The sequence below is a fragment of the Aythya fuligula genome, chromosome 1 (assembly GCF_009819795.1).
Source record: "Aythya fuligula isolate bAytFul2 chromosome 1, bAytFul2.pri, whole genome shotgun sequence".
Taxonomy (NCBI): domain Eukaryota; kingdom Metazoa; phylum Chordata; class Aves; order Anseriformes; family Anatidae; genus Aythya; species Aythya fuligula.
The window spans coordinates 113,940,965-113,968,073 of NC_045559.1; the positions used below are offsets into that span (position 1 = coordinate 113,940,965).

At 38.3% G+C, this 27,109-nt stretch overlaps 1 protein-coding gene across 3 annotated transcripts in view; it reads right to left on the reverse strand.

Annotated features, from left to right (window-relative positions):
- DSCAM (DS cell adhesion molecule) overlaps positions 1-27,109 on the reverse strand; it is a 478,363-nt gene that overhangs the window by 165,813 nt on the left and 285,441 nt on the right. For 2 of the 3 annotated variants that reach the window (XM_032188234.1, XM_032188242.1), the window contains exons 4-8: positions 20,878-21,024; positions 15,060-15,338; positions 12,309-12,584; positions 9,457-9,753; positions 8,362-8,637 (exon numbers count right to left, since the gene is read on the reverse strand). In XM_032188234.1, the coding sequence (XP_032044125.1) occupies positions 8,362-8,637; positions 9,457-9,753; positions 12,309-12,584; positions 15,060-15,338; positions 20,878-21,024 (1,275 nt within the window). Of the gene's footprint in view, positions 1-8,361; positions 8,638-9,456; positions 9,754-12,308; positions 12,585-15,059; positions 15,339-20,877; positions 21,025-27,109 lie in introns of those variants that run through there. The other variant, XM_032188250.1, reaches the window with a different exon arrangement.

Here is a 27,109-nt window from a genome sequence, read left to right on the forward strand (position 1 = left end):
GCATGTGTATATGGAAGAGATACTTCGTCCTTTACTCACAACAAGCAAAAGAGTGAAAATCTCTTCTCCATGCAATGACTTGGGAATACTTTATTGACGAGTGCTTGAATTAAGTGTCTATTTAAGAAGAGGATCATGGGCCAGACTCATTAGTGCTAATGCAGGAAAATTTAAATTATGTTTTTGTGACCTAGCAAGGTCTTCTTTACCTCTGGGAGATTACTTTAAAGGAGAGCTTCCATGCTGCTCTCCATTAGCAGAGGAACATCCTTAATTTCTTGCCCTCTGTTCCATAGGAGTTATGTTGGAAGGATCTGCTGAGTTGATTCACTAAAACAGAGTATCCTGCAGATACCCTGTCTCCTGTAGCAGTTTTGTGAAAACAGTGTTGCTCTCCTGCAGCAATAAAATAGTAAGATAAAAGTCATTCTCTTGTTTATCATTAAAAACTGCTCCCTAATGGATTTTCCTGTAACAACGCTGTTAAAGGAGCTGTGCTCACACAGTGAAGTATCCTTCGCAATGAATGCACAGAACACAGGCCCATTGGCTGATGCAAAGTAATAGCCACCAAACTATATAAGCTTCTAAAGCAAATACGTGAATGCAGATTTCATGCACTGAGATTGCAAGAATCAAAACTGTTTTGTCTTTGCACAGACTCTAGCCACAGTCTAGTTATATTTAAGTTTTATCAGCCATCACTTGTTTCTCCTAAGCACTGCCATCCCTTGTGGGTGACAGCTGAGCAATTGCACACAGCTGCTGAAGCACTGCATTTTTCTGCTTCCCTCTTTTATGTATTGAGCCTATCAGTAGGGCACATCATTCACCAAACTGTCTGTTAATAGTATTTACCAATCTGAGCTAAATATGCTGCTCTCTTGTTGAGTGCTAGTGGATCCTGTCTTGAAAAGGGGGAATACCGTTATATTCTTAGGCCTTTTTAACTGTATGCATTGAAAAGAAAAGAACCAAACTAATCTCCATAATGCCTCTGCTGTTGTGCAACATTTCCATACACTTGTAGGTTCATTAGTTACCAGAATTAAGCCATTATTCAAAGGTTTTCAAACTCTTACCACAATAGAGTGTGGTTTAGGAAATGCTGTGGTGCACCTTTCCCAGCCTCAGCCCCCACTCCGGCTTCCTGCAATAAAACACTGGTAGTGACAGGCTTCCCCCCCTGCTCCTCCAAAATAAGAGAGGAGTTAAAATGTTGCATAGAAGCAAAGAGTGCTTCTATGTCAGTTTTCATCCATCTATCAAACCACCTCCTTTCAGCCTCCATTGTGACGGCAAGGAAGCATGCCCTTATCACAGAAACCACCCTGAATATCTAGGATAGGGAGAAGCACAGTTCCCTGCCCAAGGGGATGCATTTGCTTATGTTTTTTTAAAGAGAAAACTTTCCTAATGTAAAGATAAGTTAAGAGCTGCAAGAACGTATTAACAGAAAAGCTGTTATGTTCATTGTTAAAGTGCCATGTGATAAAAGGCCTCTCTTGTAGGTTGTACATCCAGAAGCACTTACCCAGTACATTATTTCTCATATGCTTTTGGAACCTGGTCCTGAGCTATTGCCCTTGTTTAGCCCCTACGTGATCTAAAGTGATCTCTGTCCTCAGGTAATACTGTGAAAAGTTGAACCCAACTAAATCACTAGGTCCAAAAGTTTCAGATTTAGATGAGAAAGGAGTTCAACAGAAGGATCTCTTCCTCTTCATTGCTATTCCATGACTGTACATAAGCAGCTGATTTTGTACCTTTCTGCCCTTCTTTTATGTCAGCGTCGATGTCCTCCATTCCCCTCCCCCCCGCCACACACACCCTTCCCCATCATCTCCTTCTATGTACTATACACTGACTTGAAGTTAAGGTAGCATATTCCATACCTATTGTGTGCATGCACACTCATGCTTTCTAGTTACTTACTATATGGATTTACATATACTGCTGATAGCACAAACTAAGTTGACAAAACAGTCATTAACGTTTTAAGAACAATTCTAGAATATATATATATATATATATTTCAAATATAATTGAATGCAAAAATGCAAGAACATGCTTTCTTCCAAACCCAAACTAAACAAAGCTGCATTGTGAGAGAGAAAAGTGTTAGCTTTTGAAAGACCCAAGTGTAAATATACAGATCCTCTTGAATTGCTATTCAAGTATTAAGACTCATTTTATATCTTTTACCTAAGAATGACTATCAAGTGGATTTCTGCAGGATCATTTGCACAACTGGACATCCATTCTCATCACATGGACCTTTTGTGATTCCTGCATATGACAATTCCAGTCACTTCAGGAGATCTGAATATTTCTTCCTGAAGGAGTTGGAACGTGTTTGGAGGGATCAAAAAAAAAAATATTGCATGGGAGAGTGAGAGAAAGAAATGCAGGATCTGTTACAGTGAAAGATGTTTCTGAAGAACACCAAAGCCAAAAGTTTATTCTCATTCAAACTGTTGGAAACATTAAGTCAAAAGGACATATGAGAAGTTATGTCCTGCATACATGCAGGAAACTGAATTCACACATGCTGTAATCCACACTATACATTAAAAGGAGCATAAATAAATTAACAAACTGTTTGATGACAGTGTGCACCATGGTCCAAAGGACCCTTGAAAGATCCTCCCCTCAAAGGTTTTTTCCCTTCTTTGTCTGCCGGACTATACCTGTCCATCTCACTGTCCAGAATAGCCCTCCCCGAACTAATCTGTAATGCAAATCCATCAATAATCTATCTCTATATAATTCTATATAAATTATATCACATATCTGATATTATACTATGTATTATATAAATGTTTATATATTATATAAATGTTTATAAATTATATAAATGTTTTCCTGGTTTCAGCTAGAATAGAGTTGATTTTTCTCATAGTAGCTGGTATGGTGCTGTGTATGGGGTTTAGGATGAGAAAGATGTAGATAACATCCTGATTTTTTACTTGTTGCCGAGTAAGCAGTGCTTACACTAATTCAAGCACTTTTCAACTTCTTTTACAGCTGAAGATTGTACATCACTTGCTTCATATATATTATTACTATTATCATTATTATTATTATTTCTCTTCCTTTTCTGTCCTATTAAACTATTTTTATTTCAACCTGCAATCTTTTCCCCATCCCACTGGGGGGGGAGGGAGAGGAGAGAGGTGGCTGGAGCAAACGGCTGTGTGGTGCTTAGCTGCCTGCTGGGTTGAACCACCACAAGTATATAATTTTGTATATTAGAAAAGGCTGAATCCTTTCCAGGAGAGATGAGGAGGATCTATTCAAACAGTTGCAACATGGAGTTTTTCAGGAACAGCCCCTGTTCGGTTTGCATGTTTACTAAAAAGAAACAGGCTGGTACAATTATTTTATGCAGTTCACAACAGGTGAAGTGCTATCGCTTCAGCACCAGGTAATGAGAAGCCACAAGATCAAGATCAGAAACAGCACTTTTGGACACCACTTTTTTTTTTTTTTTTTTTTGCTGCACCCTTCCTCTCAGGGGCTTCTTTTTCAATTAATTTCTGTGTGAATAGCAGCAGGCTGTTTACATGAGAAGTGTATCCCATGAGACTGATGAAAAGAAAATCATCACTTAATACTGATAGCTTCTACCGTAGCTGAGAAAACTATTACTATAAATTTCATAATAAAAAAAAAAATGGAGATAATGACACTCCTGCTTTTAAAATGCTTCCAGATCCACTAAAATGCTGCAGAAGTGATATTGCTAATATTATTTTACCACCTTGCCAATTGAAGGGTTGTTTTTCAGTGCAAATATGAAAGTTACAGATGGAGTGAGTAATATAAGCTTTTATTTTGTTTGCCAACACTTCCCATTATAAGACTACTTTCAATTGCTTGCAGTTTGACTTTTGTTTGGATAGTATTTTTCCAGGCCAGGTGTCTGCCTCAGGCTCACTCATTTCAGCTGGAAAGTTGCAGCTACAACTGTTTGGCCACTTCCAAGAATAAGGGAAAAAGGGTGGAAAAAGAGGAATGATATTTTGATCCTACCATAAAAGCAAAAAATAAAAAAACATTATGAGAATTTGAGCAGTCCAACCTGCCCCATGGCTTTCAACCTCAGCAGGTGACAGCACTATCACAGATGTTCTTGGTGTTCCTATTAAAAGGGTGCCCAAAGTTTGTAGTCTGAGCACAAACAGTTGTGTAAAAAGACAAACAAATGGCAGTTACTACATCCTCAGAAGTGATTTTCCAATAATGAACAACTGAGAGCTTCCATCATTGACTCTGAACACATCCTAGAACTACTCTCAGTGGCTAAGTTAGTTACAGCCACACACACAGGTATAGTCTGCTGAGACCTCACAAATCAAGGCAAACAGAATTCCCTCTCCAGTGCTTGTACAGCTGCCCATACCAGGCCCAGGAAGCATGGACAAGAAAGTGATCTGAATGCACAGAGAAAGGGAGGAAACCTGGGGGCCCAGACGAGTGTTGGATACCAGTCTCTGTTGCTGGGCATGCAGACAGCAGCAATGAGAGATGGAGCAGAAATTCAAAATAGTGTCCAGGACAAAAAAAAAAAAAAAAAAAAAAAAAAAAAAAAAAAAAAAAAAAAAGGGAATTGCAAAACTGGATTTAAGAGCAGTGGGAGAAAGTCAGAAGTCAGGAAAGTCAGGATCAGGCTTACAGTGGGATTGCAGGTGATGGAGGCTGGTAAAGAGTAGTTGGGAAAAAAGCTGGGAATGTGAGACTGAAACAAAAAAAATAGTGGGGTGGGATACGGCACTGACAGAGGGTGAAGACCCACATGAAGGAGAGACAGATTGAAACACTGTGGAAATGGAGAAAATGAAGACTGACAGAAAGTTTGGAGTATAAATAGAGACTGGGAGGATGGCTGAGAATTCTGAGGGGAAGACTAGCTCTGAGTCATGAGAACAAGGCCCCAGGAAAATAAAGACAGAGATGGGAAAGACATGGAGTGTAGACAGGACTAGGACAAGAAAGAGCAGGAGAAAATGGAGGAGAACAGGTCATACTTAGGACGAATGAACACAGAAGTCTACCTCTTCAACAAAATATTCTTCTCCTGTACCTAAGATACCATCTTGTAATAGTCCTCTTCTGCCAGCAGAGGCATAAGAATCTCACAGGCAAACCACTAGAGCTGGGTGAAATAAGGACTAAGAGACTAGTGCTGCTAGGAATAATTCTGTTCTTGACAAGGACGTGCACAGTGTCCTTAACGAGGTTAATCTTGATGATTACTTCTGAGGATGTCATAAATGCTGTTTCCATTTTGCAGGAGGGGAAGAAGAGGACACTTAGCTTACCCTACAACAAAAGCTAGAAGGAAATTGCATTTCACGCAGGCCAGAACAAAACATGTTGAAAGATTATTACAGTTGAAAATGAAAGCACTCAACAAGTATAAAATATCAGAAATTAAGTATGCAAGTATAGCCATAGCCTCCCCATTATGTACGCATTACAGCGTGGGTAGATTTCATGGCTGTTGTCAGAACTCAGAACTGGCCAATTCATTTGTCTAAATGAAAAAAAGAATTTGCCAAGATGGCTTGATTTGCAAAAAGCTCCGTTAGGACTCTGGAACAGTTCCAACAGTTCTGTGTCTGCCAAACAGAAACCTGCTTATTTTCCTGCCAGCTTATCCACTCAGCTTCCAGCAGCCAGCTTACAAGGCCACTAACTTCCAAGATCCAGATTCTGGGGCTTAGACAATGGACAGGCAAGGGGCTGGGAGGGGTGGCATACCACATCTCTCTGGGCCAGCCATTTGGAGTCCGCAGACCACTTGGGAAAGTGGTTCTGTGGACATGGGTACCAACTCTTCCTAAAAACGTGGTAAATGATTTAATGTAGTGCCTAATTGATTCTTCTAATGAGTAACTCAAAGAAGTAGGTGGCTCGGGGCTGAATAACACATAGATGCCCAGCTCAAAGATTTTGGCTTCCTGACAGCCTCCCAGGTGCAGAGCTAGGCTCTTCAAATCCCACTCTTAGGTTCTCTGGCAGTCAGGATTTCATTCTGAAGTTAGTGCCAAAAAACTTTCTGTTCTGAGATCTTACAGTGGTTTGCAAAGAATGTCTTCACGATTTTGCTTTCATTTAGATATTTAAAAACCTCAAAATACTGTACAGAATGGGCAGCCCTCTTGCATATAATTACATGCTCATGCTGTTGTATATCTTTGTTTGGACGGTGCTTTTGACAAATCCTCATTCAAGACAGAATAAGGATGCCTCATGTACAGGAGAATTTGGTAAGTAGGCAGTAAATGAGGCAGAGGATTGCTGACAAGAATGGCCAGTTGTATGTGTAATAGAGATAAGTGCTACCCTGTAGAGCCAAAATCTGAATCCACCTTTGCAACAGATCTCTCAGATGGTGCTAATTAAATGACTTAAATCTATCTTTCCCATCAGGTTACCAAGCTGTATGTATAATGGAACGTATTAAAGACAAAAGACTCCTATTTTGATGAAAGCAGTGCATTGAACGTATAAACTCTATATAACATCAGGTAAACTGGGGGGTGGGGGGGAGGAGGAAATCAAGCTGTGGGCATCTGAAATTGAATATACAAAAAAATTTGGATAGTTTTAAGTTTTGTCTATGCCTCAGCTGCCATTTGCCAAAGAGGTCCTTATCACCTTCTTTGGGGGTTTTGAAAAAAATTGTTTCTGAAACATTCTGATATCACAGAGATTATCATCTCAGAAAAATTCATGAGTAACTTGGTAATTATATCTTCAGAATGGAACATGGAGGAAACCAAATACCAAACAGCAGCCCATTAAGTATCACCTATTTTGAATAAACCCTCAGATGACTGGTTTGGGGTCACTCAGGAAGCTTGCAGCAGTAATGAGAACAACCCAAAGGACCCATGGTGTTGTGCATGGGCAATAATCCTCTTTCTGTTTCTCTCAAGAAGAAATCAGTAGAGTGATAATATGAGAAGCTGAACTAAAGATAACGATATCATATATCTTGAAAAAGTCCATGGCATGTTGAAATGCCTAAAACACCTTTTCTGTAGCCAGCTTTGGCTGCCCAACTACCCAAGCTGAATGAATAGACTGATGGATTGTTCTGTCTGGCTACATTCATTCTGATCATCACTTAAAGGAATGTATCATTTAAGAAGTGGCATTCATCACCATATTTACCCTAGTAAGCTGTCAATGCAATAGCTACACAGTTATTAATTTGGTATTCATTTCTTCAACTACTTCAGTAGATCTGCAATATTATTTTGATGTCAAGGAAAGTATCACAAATGTGAAAAGAAGTAGTGACATTAGTTTTTTTATGACACAGGATGTGACCAGTGATCCTGTTGGTTTCAGGTACATGAGTTACCACACCTTTCACAAAAAAAATTGCTAGTGTTTTAAGGCTCATCCCCTAATCTCTTGAAATAAATAGTAATTACTTCACTCAAAACTGAAAACAAGAAAGGGCTAAATAAACCAAACAGAAAGAAAATAAAAGATAAATGTCTGTAACAAAGTCATTTTAGATATGTCCTCTATTTCTGTTCCCAAGGACTTCAAGAATAGTAAAATTATATTTCAGTTCTTCCTACAGGCTCATGTGAAGCTCACTGTTTAGTGGTCCCATTGCTCAAAACAAGGATCCATGTCTTCTATGTCCTTGTGAATAGGTCTAAACATCACCAAGATCAGAATCGCCTGAACAAAATGCTAAAAAATAAAAATAAAAAATTTGCTCTTGTCTATTGCTGAAATCTTTCAGGTCCATCTGAACATCCTTGTTTGGAACTATTTGAATAGAGTTTAACCATCCTGTTAGAATTTCAAGTCACATTTGTTTATAATGTTTGTTAACTTTCTACAGCAGACAATAAAAGGCTTGCTTAATAACAGTGAAGAAAGGTGAATGCTTGTAGTTCCTGTCTCTGCTTATTAGTAGAAAGACATGCTTTAAAATTCTCATCTTATTTGTTAAAAGCTAGAAAGCCCCCAGCTAATGAAAATGTGGACTTGGCCATCCAGCAGAGAAAGAGTCACCAGTGAAATTTAGGTGACAAAACATTTGTCTACTGTAGTGAAAACTGCTTATAGAAAATGTATTTCTGTAAGGCTTCCTGTTGGAAAGCAAAGGGAATATACCCCACAGAAAGAATAAAGGAAGGTAAAAATTGAGACAGAACAAGACAGTGTCTGCTTATAATCTGTCATCATTAAAAATATAAAGAATAATTTCAGATTTTTGTTTAAGAGTTCATTATCTAACTGACAGGAGAACCGTATGTGTGCAGTTCTGTCTCTATAAACCACAAAAGCCATTAGCTCCACTGTAGTTTTCCAAGTCAATCTTACCTTTTACTGTCACGTGAACACTCTGGCTGGTGGACAGCTGGGGCTGAACAAGGACATTGCATGTGTATTCACCCTCATCTACTTCCTTCTGCACGTCTGAAAGCTTCAGTGTCCCATTATTCTCAAATGCCACTTGGCGATGGTTAAAGGGTAACAGGTTAGAGTTCTTATACCACTTAATGGAATAATATGGGTAGCCAATTACGCGGCAGTGGATGTAGGTGTCCCGTCCTGCTATTGCTGTGATGTTTTTCATTGGTCGAATACTTGCTGGCCCTGGAATGGTAAAAAGGAACTCTTGAAAACAATTTAAATGTGCATTTGCTTGTGGAAACAGTTGTATATATTTCTGAATATACTAAAGTTATTAACATTTACAGATGCAGCTTACACAATGCTTCTTAGTATTTGACAGTTTTTGCTTCTAAGAGCCACAAGCAGTTTCCCTAATCTTTATATGCTCTAGTTTTAACTCACCCTGCAGCTTACATACCAATTACGTGGAGATACATATTTGCATTATCCAACACTTGTCTGATAAAATCTTCGCTGCGTTACAAATTAAAAGGCAGAGGATGATTTAATTAATGTGAAATACTAACACTGATACAAAGCAAAAACCCTGTTACACATGAGAATGCTGACAAAGTTAGCATTTATTTTGACGTATATAAAGTATAATACCATGAGGATGGGTATTATGCCATGTAAAGCTGAAAATGCAAGCTAAAGTACTGTGCACATGAATAATTACAATGAATGTTGGACAAGTAAAGGAGGAAAGGAAAAGAAAATCATGCACAGTAGGACTAAAGTAAAGAAACTGTGAATTAATAAAAATGGATATAGGAAAAACAGAATATAGAACACAAGTCAAAAGAGATCTTCCAACATTTAACCATATCATACACTTTCTAGATGGGGCTAGGAAGGTGGGGTTGGAAAAAAAAAGGGGGGGGGGAGGGGGAGGAATAGGAGAGGGAAAACAGTAAGTTGGTTTTGGCATTCCAAGACTCATTTCAACACATGCAACAATCTTCTTCTCCACTACAATGAGTTATGTGTGTTTTTTTGAGGAGCTGATTTGACAAGCACCTCTTACGTTTATTCGAGCCTGGTACAAGACGACTCCAGCAGAGTTGTTGGCAATACAGCGATAAACTCCACCATCTCGGACCTGAGTGTTAGAGATATTCAGGTAACTGACCACGTTCCCTTCAGAGGTGATAATCTGGCTGATACGATGACTTCCATCCTTCACAATGGGATCTTCGTCCAGTGTCCAAGTGATGGTAGGCAGAGGGGTCCCCTTCACATTGCACATAAGAGAGACAGGCTCTCCTGGACTCACCACTTTCTCACTGAAGGCTGAAATGATTTTGGGAGTTCCATCTGCCAAAGGGAAAGAAAAGCAAGAGATGAGTACTTACATGCTGTAAATCTGTTCCCTCTATCCTGAAGCCTAATCACATAAACCAAGATCTTTTTAGAAAAGATGTAAATAATTGTATTCCAGGATGTAACTCTAATCACTGAAGGACAGAAACAAATTCTAGTAGCAGATTACTTAAGTAATACTTTTCTTACTGCAGGTGTCTTTGTCATCTTCTAAGAACACTTGTATGGACCCCACTGAAGGAAAAGCACTTGAATAGATGGACCAGGGCTCTGCACAGCTATATGAACTGCCAGGTTCTTGCAGAGAGGTGTCAGTCATAGACAATTCATCACTAACAACATGCAGCAAAGCCTTAACACAATTGGAATTTTACCTCTTCTGGTACATTTCAGGTCCTTTAAAAATTAAGGATGAACCCTGCTGACAAGAGCCAGGCATAACTTGTATAGGCTAATTTCACACAGCTGTGTCAATTCAGTTTAGTCCTGACCCACAATACCCCATTTAGAGAAGTATTATGTTAAGCTTCTCCTGAATACAGATTGCCAGTAATAGTAGTGATGTTTTCTTTCTCTGGTCATATTGTGCTACAGATAAATATCCCTCTGTGATGAGAGCATTCAAACGTTTTCTTGTGTGGTCCATGTCACAACTCACTCAGCCTCTGCCAGGTAAATGAATAAAGAGAATGGACGGATACACAGACTTTGAGATTTGAAGTAGGAAGCAGGATTATATAATCACCTAACCAGAGAGCTTGGAGGTGTAACATTTAGGAATGCTGACACTCTGCTATTAGTTAGGAAGTTCTTTCTGAGATCATGTAATGCATGGTTGTTCTCCTTTGAAAATTATACTTTCAAAGCTGTGTCTAGAAGGGATTTCATTATAATTGGGAGCAAAAGTGCAAAAGGCCATGTATCAAGATCAGTAGGCAGAACACTGGAAACAAGCCAGTCAGAAGTTTGGACAACAATGCTGTAGGCTACTGTCTGGTTTTAAAGAACCAAGTGGCAAGTAAACTAACTTCAGTGTTCCTACAGTGTTAGCACCTGCAAGAAACAACAGGAAAAGGGTACTCATTACCTAGAGAAGGGACAAAGTCACTTGAAAACTCTCCTTGTTCATGAAGCTTTTTAAACACTATTTTAGTTTCACACAAGACAAAGGATGTCAAGACAGGACTGAAGCCTCACTCTCTGTGTGATGTGCTATTTGTGCGCACTGTGTGTTGCCTCCTCACACACACTTTACTTTGCTACATGCTATCCATACATTTGGGGGGCTTGAACCATAATGATACCCCTGGAAATCACAATTCTAATATATGAATTTCAGTGCAACATCACCCAGGAAACTGAGGGAACTGGCAAGACGTATACAAGGCCCTCCCTTCAAAACATGCTGAATCACAGTGAAATTAAAAATAGCACAGAAATATTCCTTTGCTTGCCACATAGTGAAAATCATAAAGCACAGACACTCTCAGACTGCTGAAAGAACTCAGCATGCAAAAAGGTACATTTCATTTTGTTTGATTTCATAATTTTCTCTTCTTTCCTCCTCCCCCTTTTATTTCTGTCCCATCAATTGTGTGACAAAGTTCTAATTTATTTATTTATTTTCATCTCTGACTCTCTTCCTTTCCTTTACTGTATATTATATACTGTCATTCCTCAGAAAACAAAGCAGCAGCAATATGGGGAAAAAAAGCTTTTTACCCTGAAAGGAAACTGACACTGGACCAATAAATCTTTGAGTGTGCACACCTCTGCGACTCCTCCCTCTCCCTCCCCCCACCCTCCACCCTTTTTTCAATTCAAGTGACAGGCTTTTTTTTTTTTTTTTTTTTTTTTTTGAGATAAAAGCAGACATTATTTTCCCAGCGAGACCCAAGTGTCTTTGAAATCTTTCCTGCTGTTGCTCTCTGATAACCTGCACTCTCTCGACATCATGATAGATTATCAATATGCTCTTTAGGCTTTCTTGTCACAGGAGATGGTTGCCGAGGTAACTCAGCTCAGGCAGGTAATCTCTTCTTTTTCTATAAAGACTCTAAAAATAGTGTCCATGCCACAACTGCACTACAGCCTTATTAGCAAACTGGCTCTGTACAAATTGATTACTTTCCTCACTTGTTTATCATGTGGCATATTGTGTCAGTAACTTAATATGATCTTCAGGTCTTTAGCCAATATATCCAACCAGAAAAGGAGATGTTCATCTCTCTCTTCATGCCTAGAAGAAGATGTTTGGAGCTGAATAGAGAACTCTTATCTCATGTCCTTCTGAAAAGCTAGTGTACAAAATAAGCACTGTCCCCCAAAGAGAAAGACGGGAAAGACAGTTTAAAAGAAGTATTTTTATCAAATTGACACTTTCTGTTAGTTTTTTTTTCAGGATGAGGAGGCACAATAAATTCTGCTGACAGCTCATAGGTAGCTTTTTCTCTTGTTTAGGGTCTCCTGTCCCTCACTTTACAATAGTGATATCAAAGACAATCATATACAATATGGAGACCAGAATCACTAAACAGGTTGCGACTCACCTTCTAGTACCACCTGAACATAATCTTGAGCAGACATCTTGTCCTTACGCACAAAGCACTGGTATGCTCCACCGTCACTCTTAGCCATGCCATCCATAATAAGGTTCTCCCGGTTGACCCCAGTGATCCGGACATTGTTACCGGGGTTGATGATTTCACCATTGCGGTACCAGGAGAGCTCCTGGTCCTCAGTTCCTGTCACACTGCAGGACAAGGACACTTGGCTACCAACACTGCTTTTTACTTTCCGTGGGCTGATTGTGGCTTTTAGTGGTTCTGAAGATTTAAATCAAAATAAGGGGAGGGAAAGAGAAATAAAGAACATTAAGTATACGTGTACACTTATGTGTGAATAACATTAACTCTCAAGTAAGAACAAAAATCACATCCATGCCTTTCTGAGAAAAACAAAACAGAACACTACAGCAACAACAAAAAACAACAGATTATCATTTTTGCTTGAAAAAAAAAAAAAAGCATTTTCATCCATGACACAAAACATAAGTGAAAACCTACTTAACATATGATAGAATTCCCTAGACTATGACTAAATGAATGAAAGGAACAAATCTACTAGTAATACCATTTTTACTGGGGGCTTATCAATAGCCCTACACATGTTTTTGGAGAGTAGGACACTATTTCAGATTAGTTCAGTGTGGACTTTCAAATTGGTGCAATAGGTGTAATCCTGAAGCTTATCTTCCATTTTCATTTCCTCCAAAAGGCATGTAGTTCATATTATCTGATGTGAACTGAATTATAGTAAATGCCAAGGACCAGGAGAGTTGTTTATAAGACTGGAAGATCCACAATAAAATGTTGCCAGAAGTGTAACTATAAAGATCTGTGGAATCTGTCCACACCCAAGTACTTCTTTGTGTGGGCTAACTAAATTTTCCATTTTGATGTGGGAGGAGTACAGTATTTTCAAGTGATCCTTAAGAAGCTGTAGGACATAAGTAATGCACATTTTATGTGGCAGCAAAAAAAAAAGAATGAATGGTGTTGAAGAAAAATCATAAATGTAAATGCAAGGAAAACAATCTTTATCCTGCCATTAGTTACTGGCATTAATGAATGCAGATCTGATCTCATGTTTTGTATATTTAGGTTTGACTTCCTTATAAAGATGAGGGACTTGTTTGAAGTGTACATTTATAATAGATTCTGTTGTATTATATGTTCAATACTGACTTTAAAAATAAGAATGAAATTTATAACACATTTCCTTCTTCACTTGTGGATAATCAATGCTGATATCATCTCTGATACTAAACACATACTATTTATATTATTTTTTTAGCCAGCTTACGTACATACATACACATATATATACTCACACTTATACATAAAAAATTCCTCAACTAACTCATTCACTTTGTAGAAAATTTTGTAACATGCAAGTTAGAATAAATCTTTAGTGCTTCTCCAATATGTATTGCCAAAAATTACAGGCCAATTGGGAACAGAGGCCTAGAAAAAAAACACATGTGGGTCCGTGGTCTCCATCATTCCAGATCACATACACTTATGTAATAGACTTTTCCTCCAAAATGATCCAGATCAGTAGTTAATCTATGATCACATGCATGTTACAAGTCACTGCATATCCCTATGTTTTTTAAAGAAAAGGCCACAAAGCCTTGAAACTGTCAACAATCAATTAAACAAAGTAGGTATGCTGAAAAGTACCACCAACATCTTAAAGACGAGTCAAGAAAGTGAATCATATCACAGAATCACAGAATCACAGAATTTCTAGGTTGGAAGAGACCTCAAGATCATCGAGTCCAACCTCTGACCTAACGCTAACAGTATCCTCCATTACAGAGAAGAGTAACTTTTTCCCCAACTTTTTCTTCATGTCAACACTATCCATTAGATATCTACCCATTGATAACTGCTAATGGTCTGGCTGACCATTGAGTCCATAAGTAAAATACATCACTGGGGTGTGAGGATGCATTCAGTATTACTAACAACACTGTTACATCATGTTTCTGGACATTTTGACTTTGTGTCACACATGGCAAACTGAATTAAACTAATTTTTATGCATATATGTAACAGCAAAGATCCTTTATTATAATACATAAATTACTGATCTGATTTATTTTGCCCAAATCCACTATGTGTAATTAGTGGTGAAGACATGTTAATGGCCTGAACTATTCACAAACTTCTCCCTTTTCAGTTTGCTAGTTGTGCTGTACAGGTGGAAATGTTAGTTCACAAAGCATTATTTCTATTTCAGGAAATAATTTCTTTTTAACAGTAGAAGAATAACACTTTTCCAGTGCAGTGCTTCTGAGTAATAATTATCTTTGCTAGAATTTGTGAAACATTCAGAATATTCACACATGAATACTCAACTGAGAGGAGGTATGAGTATTCAATATTACTGAACAGCATGAGTCATGGCAACAAGAGTTTGGCAGCTTTATTCATGAGAACATTTGCAATTTCTTTTTAAGCATCCAATTGAAGCTTCTAAATTACATATCCTCTGTGTGATAAATTATATAGCTACATTATAAATTGCATCTGTTTGCACTTATGATCGCTCAATTGTCCAACTAACTCATCTCCACAGAGCCTACTTTCTGATGTTGCACAACTTTGAGAAGTTTAAGCATTGCTAAGGTAAAGTAACACAACAGAAGGTTCAGTAAGGCATAGCAACATCTTCCCACATGCAAATGCCCAAGCTGGAAGCAGTCCAAGAACTTCACTCAGGCAAGGACTTACGTTTTACATATAGTCGCCCTATCATCTCAGCAGTACCATAGTTGTTCCACACCTCGCAGACGTAGTTGCCTGAGTCTGAGGGACGCGTGTTCTCTATCAGCAGACCTGTAACTGTCTGCCGAAACCTGCTGTCAGGCTCCCAGGGAACGTTGTCCTTCAGCCAACGATACTTTGGTGCGGGGTGCCCTGATGCTTTGCAAGGCAGCTCCACTCGCTGTCCTGCCATGGCTTTACGGTGGTCAAACCCATCTAGAATAGATGGAGCTGAATTCGCTGGATCTGAAAGAATAAATAGTGGTTTTCAATGGGAGTATTACAATTATTACATTCACTAAGCAATATATCAATATTAATTCTCCTGCCTCTCTGACTCACTAGCCCAGTGTTTTATGTACTTCAGTTAGCTACGGTGCCCCAGCCATCAGCCTGGAATATCTCAGTGGTGGTGGCTGAGTTCCAACAGCATGTGCTACTGAAACATCTCATGTCTACTTGGAAACTCTCCCATTGGATTTTTTCCAGATGGCAGCCACTTCCCTGGTCATCGTTCATGTTCCCTTTCAGAGGAATAGAGAGCCAAAAATATGTTGCCTGACCAATTATGACAGTTATCCCTCCACTACTCTATTAGAGCAAAGCCAAAACACTCTCCATGCTTCTCAGTGGTCCAAAGGCTTTGAACTAAAGGAGCAATATATTCCTTTGTCAGGAAAGAAATGGGCAAAGACATGGGAAATTCTATCTATAGCCTAACTGACAGACCAGCCCCTTTTTTTCTCTGTAAAATGAACTTAAGGTGACAAGAACAATTTACAACTTAATACTCCAACTTTCTGTGCACAGCTTACTGAGAAAAGAAGCTCTCATATAAACATGCTTATTTAACACTGGTAGTATTTATGCATCTCACAGAAGTCTGGTAGAGTACTTTCACAAGATGTGTATGTCCGCCATCAAAAATAGTACCCTATTTGTGACGCCAGCTCTTTTAATTTGAAAACTCTTGGAGAAAGAGGCTGACATGGTTTACAGCTCTGAGCAGCATGATGGAAGCTTGTCCTGGATCTAGTGTGATAGAAATACCAAACAATACATCAACAATTATTCATTTAACAATTTGCTTATTGCATGAATATATTTTGCTAGGATTTTCCTCTCACAGAGAAACTCCACATGCTGATCAACTCTTCTGGCTCCTGTCTGACATGTTGATCTCCTTTGGGTATATCTACATAGTAGTTCTCTAGGTGTAGATGTGATTACAACATTGGCATTTTCTAGTGGTCTTTGACTTAGCTAGTTCAGGTGCTGCTCACAGCAGCTGCAGCAGATTCCTGTCAGAAGCTGGAGAGATTAAATGAGCATTCTATGCTGAATCCAAGTTATATTGAAATCCCTACCTGAGTTAGTTAAGTTTATAAATAATTTAGCTATATTTTCATGAGCTGTAGCCACACCTGGCAAAATACATGTACTCTATTAGATATAATCACTATGCATGTTAAACTATCAGTCCAGAAACTAAAATTGTGATGGTAAACAAATGGGCTAATTAAATTTTGTATGAATATCTAAATGAAACTCCAAATGCCAAATTCAATTAAAGATAACCACATTTTTTCTCCTTCTCTGTGGGTACCAGCAGAAATTTGAACCACTAAAGGTAACAACGCATTCACTTTACAGCAATTTACTTGTCAGTCTCATCAGAAACAAGTCAGCCAGTAGTTAAACAGATGATTTTGCATGCATTGGTAGCCACTGGGTCCATATTTGGCATCAAGGAGTTTATTTTTAGCTTGCCATGCTGTTTATGTCTGGCTTAGTGAGGGCACACTCTGCCAGGATGTTATTGGAAATGCCAATGTCAATTTGACTAATTGATTATTCTTTTCCTTTTCTCCCCTTTGGGGTCATCAGACATCTATGTTTTCTGTGCACAGATTCCTCTGTTTAGCCTGAGGAATTAACTCCATAAAAATGTAAGCATGCGAGGGATTACATCTCTGGCTGTTAGAAATATTACGTCCACATGAAAACAGTTTCTTCAGTTGAAAATAACAATTAAATAATGAAAAAGTAGAAGTGACTTTTAGAATTATTGCCTGTGACGTCCTACTCAAAAGCTCCCAGTAATATCGTATTGTCTCCATATGCTTTTAACTTCAAAAGGCTTTGTGGAGAATATATGTGGTCCCATTTACAATCCTTTAAGTACAAAAATACAAAGTACTATGTGGACTTCAAACAAGATGGGGGATACCAGGGAAAGAACTAAGGTAAGGAAAAGATGTGACTTAAAAAGACCATGAGTTGACAGACCCCTATTTTGCTGTAGAGAACCACACATGCTTCAATGCTAGGCTCAGGGATACTGTGAAACCACCTCAGATAACAAATTGATGGTGAAAACAAAGCAGCCATTGCCTCAGCAGAAGTCAGGGAGTGGGAAGGCAGGCAGGCTGCCCCCAGGAGGTAGGTATGATGCCCCCAGGAGGTGGCTACTGAGCCATGATGGGAAGCATGACCCCTCTCTGTAACTGCTGTTTCTCACCCTTCAAGAAAAGCCCACCTGTTTCCAGGTCATCTGTCCCAGGTCAAAGCCACTTCCCCTTTTCTCTTCTTGGACTGAACCTGAGCAGGAATAACCCTACCTGAATCCCCATCTACAGAACAGCTGAACTGAGATTTGCTTATGTACTTGAGAAACCTTGAACTGGTTCTTATAAAGGAGATATTTCAAATTTATTGTATTCTGTTCTTATATATTGAAATGGATGGTAAAAGCATCTCTTTGGAATGTCCCTGGGCATCCTTCTAGTCTGAACATACAGTACATCTAACCAACTAAATAAAAAGAAAAAAACACAAAAGAAATCCCAGGGTTCATATGCAATCACCTCCAATGAGGCAAACAATAAAGTAAAACACCCCAATTAGAATATGTAATATGGAGTATTTTGAGTTATTATCTTACTGTGCTTTAGCAGTCATCAGCAAATGACTTCTGGCAAGGACAACAGGGAAAAAATGAGGCAAAATATTGTTGTACATACTAAAACATTCACCTTTGGATTTTCTTGGAAGGTCAGAGCAAGAAATTCATTACGCTTTCAATATCATATGGTCTTTTTATTTATTTATTTATTTTTCTTGATGGTCAGGGGGTGAAAAGAGTTTAAGATTTTAGGAGCTGGAACTCATGGCTTGACAGAATTATTTGTTGAAATGTACACAATGGGCATCATAGAAATATTCTTTACCACATTGTTGGTCTTGGGAATTGTTTTATTTTGAAAAGTCACATGATTTCAAAGAAATGTTTCTACTGCAAATGAAATATAGAACTCTGCTTCAATTACAGGCATACTAATTATTCACCTTTGTATTTTCTCTCATATACACATTGCCTTCCTCACTCTTTCAAACAAACAAAAATTTAATTCTTATTTAAAAGATGACCAAGAGAACATAATCAATATCCATAACAATTTTTTTCATCTTTAATTAAGCTAAAAATATTTATGGCTGTAAAAGTCAGGCAAAAATGTAGGTCTCATGCAAGTAGACCTTTCATGACTATGTTCATGGATTCTCTGATCTCAGCTCTGGAAGGACTAACTATTTTAAAACATAGTATATTTCTCTAAAAAATAATGAAAGAAGAAAGGTAGCTAGAGAAGTATTAAGAGACAAAATGCACATAATTGCTGCACTTGATCAGTAGATTAACAGGACTGGAAATCAGAGCCCTATATAGATCTAAAAGAGAAAAATTAATCCCACAGAATTCAAAAAAGCCAACTATAATACACAGGTAAACTTCCTATTTTGATTTGGTCTGTGGAAGAAGAATAGAAGAGAAGAATAGAAGTCTGGACAGGGCACATTTTTTAGAGTGCATGTTATGAAAGATGAACAAGACAGAGCTTTCAGTTTTACCCCTTTGTTCAGTGAAATAACTACAAATTTTCCTGTGGTAACCAAGATACAAGCTTGATTTTATTTATGTTACCACTGGCTCAGCCTTAGCATGATTTCATACGGAAGCAGACCATATTATGGAGCCAGATAGAAGGAAAGGATCATGTCTATCCTTATAAGACCAAAGCAGATAGATTATTGTGCAGGAAAAATATTTCTTCATCTGGCTGGAAAAATCAGAGGCAGGAGTTTTACCCACAGGAGAAACGCATCAAAGGAAGAAACTCCTGGATCTGACTGGTAAGTTATTCTAACTTGAACAATGACACTATTTTTAGCATTAGCATATTTAAGTATTGATTTGTGTGTTCAAAGGGCTTCCAAATCTTTCAGCAATTATCATATTGGAGGAGAGTAGGACAAGTACTACTAATGCAAGACCTTGTGTCCACTTCTGTCTCCTTTATTGCTCTCAAATAGAGGATAGAGAGTTGAGACTTAATCACTAGGTGCTGTGTTTGTTTGTTTGTTTTTGTTTTCCCGATAAAAAGAGCAAAACACAAGACGACAAGGTTAAAAGGAGAACGTCCACACTCTCAGATTATGAAGGTCACCATACCCTGATGGATCTGTAAGGTTATTTGGCAACTTAATAACAGTGAAAATGAAAAAGCTGTGTGGGCATTCAGTGGGATGGTGTATGTCTTCTGTAAGGCAAGGACACAGGGAGAGATAGGAGAAAGCCTATTGTCAGCTAACTATGGATTCAGGAATACAACTGTAGATTTGCACATATGCAAACATACAGTGCAGTTACAGACACCCAGCAGGGAGAGTAAGGGGAGATGGGCAATGGCTATTCTTATACAGATGTACTTGGGAGAGAGCTTCAGACACAGGCCTAGGGTTCACTCCTCCTTCTCACCTCACCTTACCCACAACTGGCATCTCTCACTGAGATAAAATGGGGGAATTGGAGCAATAACATATTGACCACCCCATGTGTTTGGTCAGGTGAGGGAACACTGGCAATCCTTCACACACACAACAATCATTAGATGATTGGCAATTTGAAGGAAAAATGACAATACCCTACCTACCTTCTAATTTTTCTACCTTCTGCACAAGATCATTTGCCCAGGATCTAAGCTTTGCTGATGGACAGCCACCTTTTAACCCCCCAGTCTACCTGCAGCACCCTTAGTGGCCTCAGCCAGGTCACATACCCTTACTGGCTAGAGATCCCTTCTGGAATTAGAGGAAAACACCACTTACCCTGGGAAAGGAGCATTTGAAATGAAAGGAGAAAGTTGAAATGCACCTCAGCTGACCTGAAGCTCCTGCAGTGGAAATACCTACAGCTGAGCTAAATACCATGAGCTCCTGCTGTGATTAAAGAAAAATAGGCACCATATGGCAATTCATCCCATCCCAATAGAAGCAGCTGAAATAGGCTAGATACACTACTCTGTAAAGTGTCTATGGCTCCCCTTTGATTTCAAAGGGGAAGCTAGGGTAGATAGATACTTCCACTGTGAATGTCTACTTTCCCATCCACAGTCCTCTTACAAAGCATGCTAAACCTACTAAAAATCACTGTACTAAATGTCAATGACATGCTGTGTACCCTACTGAATCTCTGGAAATATCTACTAGTAGTAGTAAAATTAAATAACAATATAAAAAAAAAAAAAGTGGATTTTAAAGTAGGGAGCTGCAATAAGCTCACTTCTACCTTCTATTTAATAGACAACTTGGTTGTTGGTGCATATTAATACAAGATCAAGATCCTGCCATATCAGTTCAGCATACTAGAGAGAGGCACATACAGTATTTATTTCAATGCTATATATATATATATATTTATATGTAACGTATATATATAAGTGAGCACCTGATACAAAAAGTCTTGCACTGTTGCTTTGTCGTGTTTCTCCAGTGTATCTGTGCCTTGTGATACATCGGTAGTTGTACAGTCCATCTTCATTCTGTACATCTAAAATATACAAGGCTCCCGTGGATGTGATGAGAAATCTAGGTCCTGAAAGACACAAGCATTTGCAGTGTTTAAAATATCTGCAGGTTGTTAATGTGTTCTGCTTGCTCACACTGGGGAATGGAGGTTGCAGGCTGAAGGGTCCTGAAGGTTTTGTTGCCAGAGTCTAGAGGCTGCAAATTATAAGTCTACTAAGTGCTCTCTGCAAATGCATATAAAGGTATTAACACATGTATTTCTTATTGAAACTGTAAGGATCTGTAAGGCAAATGTGAGGAATGAAAGAAAGAAAGGTCTATATCACAATCACAAAAAAATATCCAAGAGGTATCTGAAATAAAATATAAGGTAAAGAATTTAATCTGGTATAACTTAACATCATAGAGTGATACGGTAATTCACTAGCAGAGTTGTGCACATTAGAAGGACTTTATGAGATGACATGAATAATTAAACCATATTAGCTGAAATGACATTTGTTGGCCAGATACACCAGAAAACTGAGGGGGAAAAAAAAAAAAAAAAAAGGATCAAAAAGTAAAAATAAAGGAGTCAAGGAAGACAAGAGAAACTCACAAAAGAGGAAGTTTTTACCCCAAGAATACAGGACCTACATGTATTTGCTAAAGGTCAAATATTTGTCCAGCCAAAAGAACCACGTACTGTACAGCCCTGCTTCACAGCCTTCTTCAGGTGTGGTGGGAAAAGAAAACACAAGGACAGCAACACCAGCCTTGCAGATATGTCCACACTGCTTGTCCCAGTGCAGTTATACCCACATATACCCAGTTATATGTCCACACTGCTTATACCAGTGCCAGTTGCAAGCTAGGCAGCATGAGATGAGTTAATATAGTATCTGATCTGCTGCAGGCCTTTTTTTATTATTATTTTTTTATAATAGCATTGCAATCTGTGATTAGAAAGCCAAAATGTAAGCAGGTACACAGATTCTGTGTCTAAAAGAAGTTTAATAAACCATAAAAGCACGGGATGTGTTATAACTCATATCTAAGTATTCAATTTTAACTTTTTTTTTTTTTTTTTTTTTTTAATCTAAACAGAAAAGTTTATTTCAGGAAGAAAAAGCCCAGCAAAGTCCCCTTAAAAAACAATGTCTCCTTAAGACTGAACAAGACTGATATGTTCATCATTTGTCCCAGATTTCATTCGTATTGAAAATAATTGAACAATATTAGCTGAAATGACATTTGTTGGCCAGGTACACTAGAAAACTGAGAAAAAAAATCTGAAATTCTCTTCAAAAATATATTTATTATTATTAACTACAGAAGGTGCAGAACATGTCATGGCACATATATACACTCTTGCAGTTTTGATAATTTGACAGCTGCACAGGTACGTCTGTTCTGTTAAAAATGCATGTTCTAAGGTCAAGGACACTAAAAAGCTAACACCTACACTGTACATGTTTACTCTAAGGATTTCCCCATATTAGAATAAATGGAAAGTATTGTGGTTAGAATGCATTGCACACTTAGGTCTCACAAGACTGACCACTTTTTTCTTTTAAAAAATACTGCAGTCTGAGCTATGTATGCCTTTCTAAAGATTTCACAATGGAGAAAAAGGGGGGGGGGGGGGGGGGGGGGGGGGGGGGGGGGGGGGGGGGGGGGGGGGGGGGGGGGGGGGGGGGGAGATAGCAACATTGTCTCATTGTCTTTGCTATTTTCTGCTAGGCATTTGGAAGCTTTTAAAACATGCATACCTCTATCCATGTATTATAAAAAATGTGTCTCCCAAATTAAGGGAGAGAATACACAAAGATGAAACACATTATGATCTAATATTCAGTAATGTGCAGTAAGAAATATTTCCTTTTCTTCAGAACTCTATTTGAGCAATGACTTTTTAATAATTAAGTGTAGTCAAGGTGCTTGCTCAAAAATGAATCAGTGGGAAAGCAATCCAGCAGAGAAAAGACAGAAAGGAAATGGTATTATTACAGAGGGCAATCTCCTTTAAATCACAATCTAAAAGAAGTGAAAAAAAAAAATACAACCATGACTGACCCTTAGGACAGATAATATTGAATAACACAACCTCAGCTCACCTCTCTCATCCTTGTATGTATACTGAATTATAAAATAACCATGCTACTTGTCTTGGCAGCCCTGTTCTCCTGAAAGTCAAGGCATAAAGATGGAAGCAGTCAGGTAGCACTTTCGGAAAAGCTTATGAACCATATTGTTCATAATCTTCTAAATTACCTGCTTTATTCTAACAGTATGTGCCATTAATTAAAAATATATTAACAAAATGAATCCACAGCATGGAGACACAGAAGATGCTGGGCTACTCCCAGCTGTCAAGAGGGAGAGCTGGGCAAGGGAAGACCCAAGGGAAGAGGAATGACTGGGAGGCAAGTGTGCTTTCCTCAGCCACGAGCTATCAGTGACACTACACAACACTATATTCCAACCTAATAGGGGGTTCCCCCTGATACAAAGGCCATATTGATGTCATATGCCCCTGAAAACCTAAGTGCTTACATATGGAAAACTTCTGCTTTAAGTACAGTTGAGCAGAGTAGGAAGAGCACCTGAGTAGGTAATATTTCACAGTTTCACAGCCAGGTATCTGATGTATGGCATTGTAAAGGCTACATGAGAAAAGCAAAGGTATTGTGCATCTTATATTTCAATATGTTTAGTTGTAATGTTTGGATGAAACAATATACACAGTTAATAAAAATACGTTAAATTCATAAAATATGTTTTACCTAGCTTCTCAATTACTAGTTATTACAAGTTATTTATTTGCTAGTCTGCAAAATAGCTTGGCTTGAGCAAACAACCTGAGTGCATTTTCTACAAATATCTGGCAACTAACAGCTATGAGCAACCAGAAAACATCCAATCTGCAAGTATTCTGGCAACGTGCTAGTGCATCTCTTAACAATCACAGAGCTGTTCTTTACCTCCTGTCAGACATACAGGAAAAGCCACAGCTTTTTGAAAGCCACAGCTGAGAATTCTTCCTCCTTTTAGGGAGGCAGATTCATGTCAATTCACAAAGAGCTTGTACTTTCTGATGGCCAGAGGACAATTTCAATTTTTTTTGCTTGATTCTCACACTACAACTCCTAGATACAGTGTCCTGTATTTCCTCCTTTCCTCTTCACAGTCCCCAATTATGCAGATACAATCACTCAGCCCATTCCATCCTATCTCCTCATAACATAGGTGCTCAACATCTGTACCCTTAAACCAGGTTTACATTCATCCATAATTCTAGGTGAGAAAGGATGTTTAGAATTTTGGTGTGAAAACCCTGGGCTGTTTGACTCCCGCGTCATGCAGATTTTGCACAACTGAAATATTCATAAAGCAAATCTACCTTTACTAATAAATATGTTACAAGGGCTAAAGGTAATTAAGGCATGGTTGTCTCCCTTAGTCTTTAGGGAGCATGAAATGATAGCTTCAGGAGAAAGGAATCAAATCTAAGGATTTTACTTGGGGTTAATGATGGGTATGTGGCAAAAGCAATCTCTTGCTTCTGTTTCCAGCTGTGTGAGCATTATGCAGCTCTGTATTTCAGGTAGCACAGCCACTTCAGACGTGTGTTTGCCCACAGCAATGCAACTTGGCTGGCAGGGATGGTGGGCTGCTGACTAGGGGCTGTACACACCATGCAGACCTATCCTCTGGAGCCCGATCAAGAATCAGATCAGGTTTTCCAAGCTAGGATGTAACTCGATTATCAAACAGTACAGGGGTGCATGTCAGTGGAGAAGCTGCTCAGCTGCTGTAACATCAGAGGACAAGGACCACAAGTGAGATAAGAAGGGGCTAACAGGATGGCTGTGACCCATCTGCCCCCTCCAGTAAACCTTCAAAAGTCAAGCAACTGGAAACTAAACAGTTGATGGGCAGAAATGTGCTCATTGTACAATGGCTTCATGTAGGTTTTTTTTTCCTGGGCTCCAATTTTAGCTTTGCTAAATATACGTAATTCTAGTTCTACAAAACTTTGCACTGTCGAATACCATTAGTAGGCACAAGTACAAGACTGTACAAATGTGTGTGCAAAGCTTAGAAATTAATTGCATTCTCTGTTTTCCTAAAGCTTGCAAAAATATGAGATATGTTCTATACAGGCCACCACTAATAATTAAATTTGTTTCTCTGCTTAGGATAAGCTTGAAGTAACTGTCACAGAGGATGAAATTCATAGCTTTCCTTAAACCTACCAAAAGCCCACCTCCTCACTGTCTCAACACTGTGCCCATTATTTTCACTAATACTTACACTGGAATCAAAACTGGGGAAACATAAGGAGTGGCTACTGCCAGGCTGAAGACTCTGCACAGATTTGTGGGCTGTTTCCAGATCCCGTAGTACTGCCTCATACTTTCAGGTGAAGCCTTCCTTCTTCAGTCCTGGCAGCAAGTTTCCTCAGGTGCAGTTTTACATCTCTGTCAAGCAGAGCTGGTACACTTATTAAAAGCCAGCCACTTATTAAAATGGGCTTGTGAAAGCTATGCAGAGCCAAGAAATTGTTCAGTGTTATCTTGCTATGTTTTCTAGAGAAGTTATGAATGTACTTGAGCTATCTAACACTGCTTAGATCATCTTCCTGTTCGAAATTACTGAGGCAATTGTATAATAAAACCTTCATTTAATGTATTATCTAGAGAATTTGCCTCTTCCTCTTCAAAAATAACTAAAAATAAATAGTTATTGCCACACATCAGATGTTATCCCACAATACACATTTCTCACCAACACATTATATATAATTGCAGGGCTAAAGCTTTTTCTTTTCTTTCTTCTTCTTAATATATTTTGCATACTTATGTAATGCTTTAATAACCAATTCCACCTTCTACTGTAAAAATGCAAGACAGAAAAGATGACAGAAAAATAAGAGTGGAAATGCATGTAATTTCTGTCATCTTCTAAACGGAGAGCATTTTCATTAAAACCGACAGACTGTCAATGGTGACAAACCTGAAGTGTTGAGCTCTCTGTGTTCTGTACTTCAAAAAGTGTTTAGAAATGCAATGGGATAGGGATCGACAAGCTTTTATTACCCTGTTGATCTAGGGGAGTGTTCTGTTCTTGTGGCACATTTAATTTAATTGCTCTCACTTTCCTGTAACAAAGTCTAATTTTTTTGACTCATCTACTTAATATAGCAAATAAGCCTTTTTTTTTTTTTGGGGGGGGGGGGGCGGGAGGAACATCCTTTCAGATAAGCTGAAGCTTTCTGTTTGTTTGGCTGTTAGCAGTCTTCAAGGGAGGAAGACAGAGAAGCCTCCTTCACAACAATTAAAAAGAAGAGTGTCAAAATATATCTCATAATTCCCATTTATTATTCTGAAGTGTTTGTATTAATGCCTTGAAAACTTGATTATAATAATTTCATAATCTGATTTTCAGAGATGTTGAAAGCTTACGTCTTTTTTCATTTTCAATGCTTGGAGGCTTTGAAGACCTGGCCCAATATCTTCAGTATGTCTTTCATTTAAAGAATTCAAAGGACATTAACAACCCTTACTACCCTGGTGAAGTAGGCAAGCATAGTAACATATTATTTAAAATTTAAATGTTTTACAAATAAGCTTGTTGAGATATGTAGATTGATGTAAACAAGTCAGTGGAAAAACATGTAAAAGGAACCCATCATTCTTTCTTCAGGGCCTAATCTGTCACTGATACATAACTTTGTCTTGCAGAGACTGAAAAAATATATAGATCCAAGGACTAGAAAAAACTATTAGAGTCATTTATTCTCACCTTTCATGCTTCACCCATTAATTCCTGCATCAAGTCTATATCTGGAAGTTAAGCTACAGCTTTTTAAAAAGACATTAGTCATGATTAAAGACTTCTTGTAGTAGAGAGCATTTGGTACCCCTGGGTAAATTATTCCAGTGGTTAATTATTCTCACTTTTGAAAGTTAGAGTATTGTTTGTGGTCTATCTGGCTTTGACCCCAGATATCAAATCTTACTGTGCCTTCATTAAAGATTTCCTCTGCAGTCAGAAATCTTCTATTTAAGTACTTACAGAATGTGAAGAAATTACCTCTTAAACCACGTATCTCCTTAATTAGTTATATAGATTGAACTTCCTAACTCATTTACTGTGAATAATTCATA